Source organism: Haemorhous mexicanus, chromosome 3 (genome assembly GCF_027477595.1).
Source record: "Haemorhous mexicanus isolate bHaeMex1 chromosome 3, bHaeMex1.pri, whole genome shotgun sequence".
Classification (NCBI taxonomy): Eukaryota; Metazoa; Chordata; class Aves; order Passeriformes; family Fringillidae; genus Haemorhous; species Haemorhous mexicanus.
In genome coordinates this window covers 20338318-20353098 of record NC_082343.1, presented here as the reverse complement: position 1 = coordinate 20353098, position 14781 = coordinate 20338318, and the positions used below count along the sequence as shown (strand labels likewise).

At 38.7% G+C, this 14781-nt stretch overlaps 1 protein-coding gene across 2 annotated transcripts; it reads right to left on the bottom strand.

The window, feature by feature from the left end:
- Window positions 1-3165: 3165 nt before the first annotated feature.
- BPNT1 (3'(2'), 5'-bisphosphate nucleotidase 1) lies at window positions 3166-14726 on the bottom strand. Of its 2 annotated transcripts, XM_059841022.1 has the most exons (9): window positions 14592-14726; window positions 11330-11454; window positions 9140-9244; window positions 8771-8878; window positions 8206-8254; window positions 7119-7210; window positions 5952-6149; window positions 4950-5055; window positions 3166-3785 (listed from the first exon to the last, which is right to left on the bottom strand). In XM_059841022.1, exons 2-9 carry the CDS (start codon window positions 11444-11446, stop codon window positions 3637-3639), a joined length of 924 nt encoding a protein of 307 aa, XP_059697005.1. In that variant the 5' UTR covers window positions 11447-11454; window positions 14592-14726; the 3' UTR covers window positions 3166-3636. The 2 variants fall into 2 exon arrangements, with proteins under 2 accessions (XP_059697005.1, XP_059697006.1); XM_059841023.1 differs by lacking the exon at window positions 9140-9244.
- Window positions 14727-14781: the final 55 nt, after the last annotated feature.

Here is a 14781-nt window from a genome sequence, read left to right as displayed (position 1 = left end):
CCGGGGCAGGGAAAGCGCTCGTCACTTCCGCAGGAGAAGCCGTAGAGGCGGCGAAGCGGGAGGTGAGGGTGTTCGGTGTGTCCCTTCGCTGCCGCGGCCCGGAGCCCGCCCGGAGGAGGCGGCGAGGCCGGAGCCGGAGCCGGAGCCGGAGCCGGCCGGAGATGACGAGCGGGCGGAGCATGAGGCCCTACCGGGGCCCTCCCGGCCGCGCCGGTGGAGTCCTGGGGAGCCGGCCGAGATGAGGGATGGGTGCAGGGTGAGGGCTGCCCTGCCCCTCCGCAAACCAGATGCCGGTGCTTCGCTTCTCACGGCTTCCTCCGGCTGAGCCTTCCCTACGGCTTTGCGGGCGCTGCCTGCCAAAGCCCTTAGCTGGATGTGTGGCTAGCAGACGTGGAGATGCCTCCAGCCTCTTTCCTATGTGTGATGACCCAAACAAATCGATCAGCGCAACACACGCTGACGCGTTTGAGTGCGGTGGTTTCACTCCTCTGGTTTTGTAGGATGTCACTTGTTAAACTTCTGACAAACGTGCGGATTTTGCAGCGGGTCAAATGAGTCCTAGATATCCCGAGTGGGAAGGCACCCTCAAGCATCATTGAGTTCAAGTCCTGGCCTTGAACAACGTGGTCCAAACGCTTTTGAACTCTGGCAGGCTTGACACTGTGACCACTTCATTGGAGAGCCTATCCCAGAGCCCAGCCACCTTCTGGAGCCTTGGAATGAATTACAAAATGCTGCGTCACCGAGTTTTCACAGGAGACTGGCTCAAATTCACTTTGTGGCAAGGACAATGCAGTGTCCCTGTGATTCCCCCCCATCTATTTTATAGATATTACTGTAGCACCTAATGCGCTAACAGAAACATTATCAAATGCTTGATTGGTGAACCAGTGCTTTTTGTGCAGTGGAGGTAGTGGTGTAGCCAGACTGCACATTGCGTGCTGGTTTTTATGCTTGATTCCTGCTGCTGGATTTAATTTCAACCTTCCTTACTCTTCTCCTGTGTTAGTGGTTCTACAGTTTCTGTAAGCATGGAAAGTATTTCCAAGAGTTTCCATACATAAGTATCTTTCCGCACCATACAGAAGCTGATACATGCTGTGTGTTCTACTCCCATTCAAGTAACTAAATGAGCTGACAGAAATTACAGCAGAATTAGAAAGGCTTATGCTGAAGAGATTTTCAAACCTATTGCAAGTTTCAGATGAAAATAAAGTTATAGAGGCAGTAGATGAAGATTACTATGAATGGGTTCTGTCCTTTATATTTAATGATTGCATGAAAAGAATGATTAAGGCAGGCCTTTATGTTGCCTGCGTTGTTCTACATTTTATCTTAAAATGTTTTGCAAATTCACATGCAGATTTTGATGGGAATGCTACAGCACGCAACTCAAAGAATCCTGTATACAATAAAGTAAAAATTATGTATAACAAACAGTGAAATCATTGTACTTGCTATGTGGTTCAAACTTCAGTCACAATCAGTATATGGAATGACTAAACTTATAATGGGCCAAAATATGAAGAAGGTTCTAATTAAAGCAGGCTGAATCTGCATTGCATGCTCTTACCAGTTATGCAATTGAGGAAGAGACGAAAGGTAGGCTTTAGATCAAGGGATTAGAAGCACATATTGTTCCTATATATGCAGCTCTAATCCAGTGTCATGCTAGAATGAGGTAAATGCTAATCTTGCTAATTTATCTGTAAATGTTAGGCTAAGATGACCTCGCTAAGGAAAAGATTCCTTAGATTCTCTTCCACGGGTGCACATGGAGGGACAGGAACACTTCAGCAAGAGTTGCCTTGTTCATATCTTTGGTGGCAAGATGTTCCTGCTTGTTGGAAATGCAGCTGGCTTTAAGCCAGAGAAGTCATATTGGTGTAACCCTAATGTGAGGAAAGGATCTAATCTAAGGACTCTAAGTAAGTTCAATATATTGTTCGATGACAAGAGAATGAAGTAACTTGAACACACTGGAAAACTGAATTTCAAAACCTTCTTCTGTATGGAAAACAACTTTTTGTACCTTGAGGCACTCATTTAAAGATAGTTTGTGTGGATGAAGAGTGTAGTTATTTAGAAGACCTAATCTTGTGGGCAGAGAGGAAGTGAGAAAGGGTGCAGTGCATCTTGCAGGCTACTTTGGCATTCATGGTGCCAGCAGAGGGTAAGGAAAAAAAATCATGTATGAGAGCTTAGGGATTCAGTCTTTATGTAAGCAAGAAGCTGTGTTCAGACACCCTCCCTGACACCACCTGCCAGAAAACCTGACATATGTCACTCTTTTCTCCACAAGGAGAACAGAAAGAAAAGCAAATCTCCATGTACTCTGTTGAAACTGGCATGCCTCAGTATGTATCACATTGATAAGGGAAAAGGAGACCCTAGGACTCCTTCATTTGAGAGTAAGGTACTTGAGTCACAACATCTGGAGAAAAGAAAGGGCACAGATGCCTCCCTGATTCAAGAGCGTAATTCCAAAATCCTGAATTCAGTTTGAAGAGACTTCAAAAGAGTTTGTCTAAGTTTCCAATTTTACTTAGTCATACGTAATTTACTGCTGTTTCTCTTTTGTGTTCAAATGTGTGGGCAATTTAATCCTACTTTCCTAACAGCCACACCCATGGGAAAGCTGACTGAAAAAGGATCTCCAATTCAAAGTTAATTTTAGGTGATCTTGGTCCTGTTCTCTCCCCTCCTCTAACATGCCTGTGTTCCACAGGCGGGGGAAATGGTACTGTCAACTTCCTCAACTCTGGGGCTGTTGGAAAGGCACCTGCTTTATCTCAGAATTTGGACATGGAAAATTTCAAAGTCTGACTTTTCTGTTATTCCCAAGTATGCCAAAGTGGCCTTGGCTTTGGATGCCCAAAGTGCTCCAAGACTACAGTGGCATAAACCCTGAAAAATCATTTCAAATCATCACAGAGGTGCTAGGAACTCCTGCCCTTGTCATGCTTCCTTGGGTTCCCAACTGAGCTGTTCTGACCTCTGCTGTATGTACACTTCACTGATCCTCAGTGAATCCAGTGATCCATGAACCCTTATTTGAGATTTCCAGGCCCAGCTGCATTGTGTCCTGCCTCCTGCAAAACTCAGACAACCCCAACTGGCCATCCCAAAACTCAGTGCAGACCAAAAAAAATTCAAATGCCCCTCTAAGAATCAAAACTGGCAACTTTATAACAAATGGGATCATCCATTCAGGCAAATGCTTAGTCCATTTGTATTTAACACAATAACCCTCATTGACAACAAAAATCATTGAGCAAGATCAGGTACATGACTTAACATGATTTTGTGCCCAGAATATGAAGATGTTTTTTGGTCTGCAGTGTTATGATTAGCAGTATATTACACTCAGTCACAAGGAAGTAAAACTCCCAAAGAATATAGAAAACAACTACTGAAGAAACGTGACTGTTTTGATGTTGTCTGCTCAACACAGCCAAACAATCTGATCCAACAGATACTTAGAGATTCTGTATAATTTTGAAATTATTGAAAACCTTACTGAAAGAATTCAGTTCAGATTCTATGAAACAGAATTTCATGCTCAGTAATCTTCCTCTCTTTTTTACCAAGCTCATTTTCTCAGCCTTCCAGGCCAAGTGAAGACTCCTCCCTGCTTTAAGGCACAAGAGATTCTTTCACAGTGTTTGGAATACGACTGGCATAGTAGTCATAATTTCTCAAAGTGGCAAGGACCCCAGCTGAATTCATGTGTTTCACCTCCTTGTTATACTGAAATGAATTTCCACAGATATCAGTTATCTTGCCTGCAAAAAAAAAAAAAAAAAGAAAAAAAGAAAAAAAGAAAAAAAAAGAAAAAATATTCCAGCAAAAAGGAAAGGAGTTGGAGTCTATTAGTTCAAGTGAAATAACTAAAAGCAGTCTTTGTGGTATACATGCCTGTCTTCAACAGGTTTTATATTGACTGAAATCAAATAACTAGTGGGTTTACTTTTTTTTCAACAATACTTAAATTCTTTGTGTCTCAGAAAAAGGAAAACATCTCTCTCTCACAGATTATTTAAAATGCTTTCTGAGTAGCTTTTACATTTGCCATTGACAAGCAGCAAAGAAAAATCCTCAGTTCAAGTAAAAACCAGGGTAACTCTATACCACAAACTCTAACATAATGTCAAAACACCCCAGCTGGTTTTAAATGAGATTTTAGGTATCACTTAGCAAGAGCAAGACAGATCTCTATTCAAGCTAGTTTAACCAGGAGATTCCTACCTACCAAAGAGGCTAAATACAGCACTGTGCTGTCCCAGATTGGTTGGGTTGCTTTGTGCTTGAGCTAACTCTGTTTAAAATTATCCCACAGTTATGAACATTACAGGCTGCAGAGGAGTTCAGTAGTGTAATTATGAAGGCTGTTATCCTTGCTTGACAGAATTTAGGAATCAAACCCCATAATTTTAGCATATAGTGGTAAAAGGCCTATTATTGTGAAAAGAAGAATTAAAATAATTCTACTTCAAATCCTCAGTAGTGAGTCTTTTAATAACTTTTCAACCCCTTTAGGCCCTCGATAAGTGAAGTGTTGGTTGGAGACCATTAACTCTATTGAATTATATGAATGACTCAATTTTGGAGTTTGTACATCCAGATAACAGCAGCATGATTTCACCTATTTTTGTTGGTTTAAAGAATTCAATGTCCACATATTACATAACATGTTACTAATAATAAACTACTATACCCTGTCAGTAGGACAGCAGATTTTACTGTGAGATAGTGGCCAACAGGAAAAAAAGGGGCATTTGTTTTGAAAATATTAAAATTAATATACCCCATATTTGGGTATTTGGCTTTTTAAATTATGTGACAGTTATTGACACATGTATTGTCATTTTTCTTTCAATGGAAAGCATAATTAACTTCAAATTAATGCAGTTTCACTTATCCTGGAACTTTGAATGCTATTAACTTACCTCCCACAGCATGCAGGATAGCTTCAGGTGCACATGTATCCCACTTCTTGCACCCAGGACTGGCAAATACATAAGCAGATGCTTTGCCTTCTATGAGTTGAATGATCTGTTAAGAATAGAGTTCCAATCATTGCAAAGGATTTAGGCATTTAGAAACGGGCAGAAATAACACCAGGAAGTAGGGATTCAATCTCTTTATTTAAGTACTGATAGTCAGGAAAGGAACACTAGCCATTTCCTTATTAATATTACAATAAATGTATTAAAATTTAGAATCTATACTGTATCACCATTCCCACTTCAATATTTTTGATTGTTCTACAGTCTATAGGATGAAAATCTGCTCTCAGTTTCAGAAACAAGAATTCACTTCTTGTGCAAGTACTAAAAAATAAAGTGGAAAATATATACATGTTGCATTAGTGCCACTTTGGGCCTTGCACATGTTGGAGAAAAGAGATGAGAGGGTGTGTTTTTGACAGCTATGACAAAACAGCTTTAAAACCTGTACCAAATGAGTGTTCCCTGTATGCAGAGAAATTTCACAAAGGAAATATCACTTATGTGCTTATATTTTTATCCTTTCAAATGTGCTGCTAGATAGTTGGAACAAAAGCTGTATTAACACAAACAGGAGTACATGTCCAATTAATTGAGATTAATTAATTAATTAATTAATTGAGTTTAATAGAGATTAAACTGAATTCCCATTTAGTCATTCTGGTCTTACAACTTTTTATTTTCACCCCTAGAAACAGAATACTGGGGAAGACAGACCTCAGCCATGACCAGCATTGGCACTAGTACAAATACCTCTGTGCCAAATTCTCTCAACCTCACAGCAGACTGAATGCTAGGAAGAGAAGTTGTACTGGATAAGGTGGAGAAAGTCTATCCTGTATGTCCATGCAAGTAAGCAAATAATTTCTTGAGGAAGTCTTTTTATTTTTTTTCCAAAGGTGCTACCTCCCAGTGAAACCAGAAGATTTGGGGGTTTCATACCTTGTTTCCTGCTCCTCCAACTCTGATTACATGGTCTGGGTTCAAGGCAGTGATGCACTCATTCACCAGGGCACTGCTGTGGGAGCGGGTGGTAACGATGATGTGTTTGCCAGCAGGTGCTTCTGTCAGCTGAAAGCCAAAGGCACCCATGCCCAGCACTCCCCAGATTGTCCTGCCCAGCAGAGCATTAGCTCCTGCCTACAAGAAAGGCACAGAGTGATGGTTGATCACACTGATCAGCAGTTAAAGCACAAAGAGAAAGGGTACCTAGATGCATCTTGGCATATCAGGGAGCCTAACAATACTGGGCTGTACATTTAAACAGTGGCACTTAAAAAGAACTCCTTGAGAGGTCAGAATGAGAAATCAGTTCTCTTTCCCTAAAAGGCAATGACACCATTGACCCTTTTCTTATCTGTGACATTGTGGTGGTGCATTACATCTTGCCTTCAGTGACTGGCAGATTAATATTTGCATATTTCTGTACTCGGGGCACAATCTGTAACTGAAAGTATCTTTTAATTTAAAATATTTTGTGATCCACGTCACACAAAACATGATAGCATTACATCAGCTCAAGGGCTTCTTCTTTTAACTCCAATAAATTTAATTAACCAGGCTGTATCATAAGCTCCCCCAATAATACTGAAATAATCTCCAAATATGTAAATATTTGTAGGTTGACCATCCTGAAGCCTGAAGCCCGGCATGATACACTCTAACCCAGCTGTCAGTGACAATTTATGCTTGATTTATTTAGGGCTGTGGATTTATAGCAGTTACCACACATTGCAAATGCACCCATTGCATGCATTCACTAAAGGATTTCTAGCAAAGACTGCAACACCACTGACCTGTACTTGTTTTACAGTAGGTACTTTATAAGGACTGTAGTAATTTGCACAGTGTATACGTAATATATCCTGTATTAGTGCATTACACTAGCCTCATGATTCAGTATGGTTGTTAGTAAGTTCCTGACATTCAATTCCTGGAAACCAATATTTAAAATTATATATATATTTAATTTAAAAACCCCAATACCTTGCATTACAACATTAACTCCACTACATGCCACTTTTCAGTTGCAAGTGTGCTAAATGAAATAGCTTAGTAGTAACATTTAGAAATCACACAATACTTCTAAATAAATCAATTATTTAATACCTCATAGTTGTAATATGGCTGATTAATAACTCCTGCTATTGCTTTGCCTCCATAGGCAATTCCAATAAGAACCGTTACATGGTCAAGAAGACCTGGACAGAAAAAACAGGAATGTTGTTAGGCTTGAAAAAGAGAAAGATCTTAATAAAAACATAAACCTTCAGTAAAAGTCCACAAATCAATATGCAGAGTGCTATCCTAAAAATGCAAATAGTAATCAGGATTCTCAGATGCTGCTATTACTTTTTAGTAATTTAGCTTTGAGGTCTGCTAAAAAATGCCCCAGATAGAGTTCTTTTAATAGAGTTATGTTATAATTAGCACATAATGAGAAGGACATTTAAAGATACAACTACACAGCAGTATATGATGACATTCTCCTGTAATTGTCGTGTGAGTTCTTTAATGCTATTCAAAACTAGGAATTTATTGACAGTTGTACATCTCTCTCCCCAAAAAGAGAAAAAAATCTGCCTAAAAGATTTTATGTTAATCAACTAAAAGATGCATTAAGAGGCAAAAGCACATTTCAGCATATTGTTTCTTAGAGGCTTTTCTTTCTATTTTTTTTCTTTTTTTCATTTTAGGGTCTATTTCTATGGATAGAAATTAGGCTTTGCTGAGGACAGTTTCTTCCCATGACTGAAAAATCATGATTTGTGGGAGGATGTTTGTTTCATTTTGAAAGGGCTACAAGTACAGCTGTGGTATTTGGGTTGTTTGAGAGGAAGATGTAAATATAATTGAGCATATTCTTGTTTGAGGGGGAGATTTAGTCCTTCAATTCAAAGATATGCAAAATTGTAAATTTAACTAAAAACTCAAGACAACCGGCCAGCAGTCAAAGGCAGCTTGTTGTACTCTGAAGTGATAAAAACTGGTCAGCACTCAGTAGCCCATCAGGAATATTGAGTACTGGTTAGAACTGAATAGAGTGAATAAATACATTCCAAGCACTCAAAAAAGTACAGAAACATCAGCCTTATGAAACCATATTGTAAATAACTCCTATGATAAAACTATGCGTATGCATGCTACTTTATTACTATTGCTATTTTTTTATCAAGAGAATTAAAGAAAATCCAACCTTCAGTGTACTCCTTGGTTCCATCCAAGGGATCAACCCATATTACAAGCTTTAAGAATAAAAAATAAGGAAAAATTAACAAATACAAATCACGTAATTTACCATGCAAAGTATATATTTTACTTTAGTGCTTTTATTTCCTTGTGTTACTAAGGAAATAAAGAGATCCAATGTTTTAATAATACTATATGGCTGAAGCCTATAATAGTATTTTACACCCAAAAAAAAAAAAAAGCTTAAATATTTACTGGAATGTCTCAGTAAATCTCTTAAGAGAAGTATGAAGGATTAAGCTGAAATGGAGAATGAGATTCCTTTATATGTCCGAACCAGATTTCTGCCAAATTAATTTGAATCACAAATTGTAAGAAGCCAATTTTCATTTCCCATTATTGCAGACAGGAGCATGCAGCATTTGTAAGCTCTGGAGGTGTAATTCTCATGACTACATTTCAGTTTTCAAACAAAAGAGAGAAACCGGCAACATTGAAAAAACCTTTCTTCATTGTACACTCTTAGCTAAAATCAGAAAGTAGTATAGATAATGTAAAATATTAAGCATTACCTCTTCCTCTTTAATTCCTGTGTACTGAGCAGGACAAGGTTTCTTCAGTATTTCTTCACAGTGACCATCTTCAATTAAATCCTCAGTTACATCATCAGTGGGCAGCTCCTAACAAAAGAATTCTCAGAATTATTAGAAAAATATTTTGGACTCACTCACCTCATTTTGCCTTAGAGCTGTGTATTTGACAGCAGCTTGAAAAAGCTAATAAAATGGAAAGGTGAAATGGGATGGAAATACCTTTGTTTGTTGCTTTTTGGGTTCTTTTTTCTTAATTAAAAATGATGTTTTCCTAAACCCAGCCAAAGCAAATTCTAGTGCAAGCTACAGCAAGATAAACTGTTAGTGTGAAATAAAGCACGTACTTACTTCTTCTCCTATGATTGTCACCTTGGGAAACTTCCGTGCCAGGGAAGCACAAATGCTCATTTGTACCAGTCGGTCAGCTTTGGTCTGCAAGTCATTGGGTCCAGCCTGTCCAAGAGTGGATAGGAATTTGCGTACTAAAAAAATACAGCAGCACAGTGGCCCATACAGCATTCTGAATATCTACTTGTAATCTAAAAGAAGTCTAATTTGGTAAATCTTCAACCCAGTAAGTGACCTTGTGAAAGGCAGGCTAGAACTGCAAGAAGCAGAGTTTTCCTGTGCACTCCAGAGCTAAGACAGACTGGCCTGACAATAGAACAGTGGATTTGGTGCCCCAAGGTGACATAAAAAAAAACGACTGCAAGCCTTCCCAATGTTGTGTAGCCAAACATGTGTTGCTACATGTGTTACAGTAATTTCTTAAATGTGAATAACATGCTACATGTGAAAGTGGATAACTTACTAATACTTTTTTAAGCCTTTAGGTCCAGAGACAGATAGAATCCCAGTAAGAAATAATTCTGTTAGCATTGGAATTTAGAAAGACAGTTCATCTAAGAGTTGCATCTTAGTTGTATCAAACAAAAATTTATCTGCTTGTATCTTACTTGCTGACAACACGAAAAGTGTTTTATCCAGCTACAGGAATTAGCCATAGGAATGGGATATTCTATTTAGAATCATGTAATGGGTTAATTTTTGCATGTTCAAAACTAGCCTGTCCCTTTGCCAAGTGCTAATTTTATGAAATTTGACATGCTTCTTGGACATTTCCCTCTCATCCCCTAATTAATTTGGTTGAAATTGGTCCTGAATTTAGACTCAATAAGATCAATTTCTTGCAGAGAATGTCCTTTGTTCCAGGACATGAACCCAATAAAACAGTGTAAGTAGTTCTTCAATGTAAGAATGGGTGGACAAAAGTGTCTACCCCAAGTGGAGGGCGGGGGGAAAATACAAGTACTACAAAGAAAAGCAATATAAATGGAGAGCTTAGAGTTGAATGAGGGAAAGAAAACTCAGGATATCAGGAGAGGAGATGGCTAAAAACTCAGGTGTTCCTGAACTAGATAAATGGATGGAGGGTCACTATGTTGAGAGAAAAGGTGGAACATTCCCTTCCCAGAAATTCTAAAGCTTTCAGTAAGGCCAGTTGGAATTGGTCTTGATGTTTGCTGGCTACAGAAAGAGGATGAATGATGAGAAGCAGCACTTCTGTTCCTTTCTGTTCTGCATCTCTTCCCTTCAGACTGCAAAACAGAGGCATATGCAGAAGTTCTCTTGCCTTCTTCCTCTTCCTTCAGCAGCCACCTTTGGCAAGAAGCTTGCAGGAATTTCAAGATCTCTAGTCCCTCAAATAGGAACCTCTTCTATTGGTCATTGTTTCAATCTAATTTTGTGTGTTTGTAGTATTCATTCTTCAAAAACTTTAAAAGTATGTAAAACCAATCTTCCTTAGAACCAATATCACCTGTTACATGTGATGATTTTTGAATAATGTAAATTATAGCAGTACCTTCAATATAAAGACCAAAAACAATAGATATATATTTAACGATGCCCTTAATATTGTTACATATCTGTAAAGCTAGAATTAACTTCTAAAGTTAATTAAACCTATTCTAGTACTGTAGTCAAAACAAAGATCCTGGCTCATCAGTGGAACTTACTAAATTACAGCAAATTAAGAAATTTAATACTTGTTTTCTTTTTAGAATTAAATTTGAAGCTCTGAATTTATTTTGAAAGCTTTTATTGTAAATCAAAGTTAAGGTACTTTTTTGATTTAGGAAATCAAACACTGATTTATTCTAATCCAAAATTCATCAAGGGCACAGTATTTTAAGCTGTACTATGGATGTGAGAGCATAGGTAGAGAAATTAACAGGAAATATACTTTCTTATGAATTTTGAGGTGCTATGCAAACCTTGCATCTTGTGAGGGAAATCAGGACAAAATTATGGTGTTTCTTTTAAATGTGCAAATGTTGTTTAGATGTACTGGTCAAAAGACACTTTCCTAGGGCTGTTTTAATCCTTTAAAAAGGAATATTTTTTGTAGGTGGTGGCGGGGGAGGTGAGGGCTGTATTTCCTCCCACAGTTGCTGATTTTTAAAAATAGCACTTTGGCTTGTATCTAATTCAAGATTAACAAGTGAAATTAAACTGGCACAAAGTAAAAAGTAATACCTTCTCAACTATGCCCAGATCTCCTGCAGACATCACATTTCTAACAATTGTTGCAGCTTTTTCTGCAACAGAATATGCTGAGGCCACCACACGCATGAGGAGGGCTGGAGAAGCCATGCTGAATGCTGAAAAGAAACAAAAAACAAACTAGAACATTTCTCTCTTCAACAGAAGAAAAATGGTAGAGTATTTTACCTAACATTTCAACAGAGTAGAAAGCGGAAAGTGGGTTACTGCCAGTAAATGGTAGTGAGTTGAGCTCTGGATTTTTTAAAAATACAATTAACTAACTATAAGGATATAAATCGATTGTAGAAAAGATCTTGCAAATACCCAGGTTCTGTCTGACAATGAACCTGGTTCTCACTAAAATAGAATGACATTAAAAAGAACAACAGCAGCAGCAGAAACTCTTATCATAAATATTAAGTAAAAGAAGAGTCTACACACAGCACATTTTTTGCACACTTTGAACATAAGTTCATTTCTTCAGAACTGAACCTACAGTTGGTTCGGGCTCAGAACCCAAGCACAAGACTACCACACAGGATGACATCAGCAACTTCACTTATTATTCCCCTATGTTTAACTATAAAATAGAGGTGTGTAGATGGCCAATTGTGCACACAAAGTAGGTTAATGATATGCAGATACTGCTAACTTGTATGTAAAAGCTGAACTTAGCCATCTGAAATTAACTGTCCTTTCTGTATTTGTTTAACTTCTCATGATTTCTTTAAGGAAATCAATTTCTATCTTCCTGCCTCCCCTCACCACTCTGTGTCCTGTCATTCTTAATATTGCATTGTCTTCCTCATCTGTTCTCCAGCACAAACCAGCACAATTCACTGGACCTTCAGTTACCAATAGAATAAGAATACCAATAGAATAGCCATCACTCTTGGAAAGGCTGGCATTCCTCACAGCTTTTCTGTAGCTCAGGAAAAAGAGGTACTGATAACCACACTGCTTTTTTTTTTTTTTTTAATGCAGAGCTAATTGCTTTTTAATGTTTTTCTATCATAAAGCTAATTGCTGTTTTATGTTGTTTCTGTCTGTGTAGATGACACACTTTTTGGCTTGGAGGCCAAGGAAACACTTGAGCAAAGCCAGAACAAAATACAGAGGAACTCACTGATCACCTCACAAAAGAAGATATATTATGGGGGAAGTGTAATATAACAATCATATCATAAATATTGCAATTGCAGCAAGTCCTGTTTAAGTGGCAATAGGTCATTATACAATACCTTTCCTTTCTTCCTTGGCAAATGAAGTTCACGGCTGTTCACAAAACAGCAATGTCAGAGGTATCAGAATCCCAAGTTTAGCTGATTTAAGAACTTTTTGACCACTTTAGTAACACCATACCTGTACCAGTAAAGTCAGAAGCACTCTGAGGCTGAAAGAGTACAGCAACTGTGCAAGCACACTCAAAAAGCACAGTTGCTAATGTTAATTATTATTTCCAGCTCATTGATGGGAGCAAAGTGCACTGGAGTTCTGTAGAATAGCCAAGGTCCATACCTAAAGTAACCCTGGACAAGTAGCAATGGTTACAGAGGAACTTTTGGAAATGGTACCTGTGGCAAAAAGCAGGTCTTAAAAAATTAAAAGTTGCAGAGCAAATATGTGTCATAACACATGGAAAGCCATATACTATTTTAAGTCTATACCATCATGTGAAACAAGTTAGCAGGAAAGGAAATAGTTTATTCCATAATCAAAATATATGGAATATGAGAATTTCTGAGAAGGAGTTAAGAAAGTAGCATATTAGATGGAAAGTTTGGATTAAAGAATTTAAATGAATTATCAGATTAACAAAATTAACATTCTTTGCTCAGCTGCTCAAAAAAAAGTCATTTGATCTCTTACTGTACATATGACCCTACTTCAAAAATTAGATGAAAACTTAAGTGTTTTAAAGGCTTGACTTACTTTATGTTTGCATAAAATTTCAAAATACTCAGAAAACAATACAGAAATACTATCTTGCATTCTTGAAGCTTGACATAAGGTATTTTTAGGTTCATTTTTCTTGTCCATACTTAGAGAACACAAATATACTTTCACTGGCGAACCCAGGATCTCCTGGCAAACCTTAAAATATTTTTATGATAAAATAAGTTTTAGTAAAAGAAACTGAAATGAGAGGTTCAACACCCCTTCCTCATCACTTTGGACTAATTACCTAATGAATTGCAAAGTATTTTATTAGTGCAAAGGTGCCTCAGATTTTTACAGGGCTGCATCTCCTGTATGGCACATTTTCTGGTGTATTGGACCTTTTTGATTAGATAAGTGAATGCAGTAGTTGCCTCTAAGTTTTTCACCTCTGTAACTTTTTGATCTCAAGTTCACTTATTTATAGGTTTATGGCACATTCTTTCTGATGAGGGCAATGTCTAATGTATACTTCCACAAAGTATACATTAGAATATATTAAGAATATATTGCTTGCTTTGGACAAAAATAGTTGACTCCTAGAAAACTGTGCAGTTTACAAATACTGCACAGCAATTATCCCTCAAGCTAAATTTGGGTATAATTTTCCTCTAAAGATCTTCCCTCCTTTCTTCTAGCCCTGCAACCAAACTGTTGAATGGTCTTGACAAATCAGCCTATTCTGATACCTATTAAAATTAATGAGTTCTTGTTCTACTTTTTAATTCTGATGTATTTAAGTACTACAGGCTGACAACAATTGACTTATCAAAGCACACACGACAGATTTGCTGGTGTTCTCATTCTCTTTTATTCAAACTTCCATTTTCTAAATTTATGGTTTTGCCTGATGAAAGGAGAAAGCGGACATCATACAGAGCATGTCCTTAAATCCAAGTGCTAAGCCATGACTTCGTTCCTGGAACTCTTCAATGCCTAAGCGACCAGAGCTCCCTATTTCTTTACAATAAACTTCGGCCCACACCTAATAAAAGTTAAATATTCCATTATATTAAGGGAGCAATATTTACCCAGCAGAAGCAGGCTAGGACTCGGAGTGGGAACCCTACTGAGGTTCACCTACAGACTTCCAAGTGGGAAAGGGGTGCGCTACCTCACTTCACCAAAGAGGAAAAAAAGGGAAGGCTGTTCCTGATTCTCTTGCCATGATACTCCCGATGGCAAAGCGCCTGCAGGGCAGCGCAGCCGGAGCTAGGAGCGGTACCCACGAACGCACCCAGCAGAGCGCGGCCGGCCATACCACGGCTAGTCGGGGATGGCAGAAGCTGCTCTGCTGGCGCAGCCGCCAACTCACCGTGTCCAGCCTCGCTTGTCCTGGGATCTCCGCCGGCCTCCTCGGCCCGGCACCGATCGCCGGCAGCGTGCGGGGCGCTCCGAGCCCTTCGCGTTCCTCCCCGTGCCAAGGAGGGACCCACGCCCCAGCACCGCCGCTCCCCGCCCGCAGCGCACCGAGGCCTCTGCGCCGGCACTTTCAGAGAGGACTC

Coding starts and splice junctions, on each gene's coding strand:
- BPNT1 (XM_059841022.1), bottom strand. CDS start 11,446: ATGGCTTCTCCAGCCCTCCTCATGCGTGTGGTGGCCTCAGCATATTCT. Junction 8,255..8,770: donor CAGGAATTAAAGAGGAAGAG/GTAATGCTTAAT, acceptor TTATTCTTAAAG/CTTGTAATATGGGTTGATCC. Junction 6,150..7,118: donor AGCCATATTACAACTATGAG/GTATTAAATAAT, acceptor CCTTTCTTGTAG/GCAGGAGCTAATGCTCTGCT.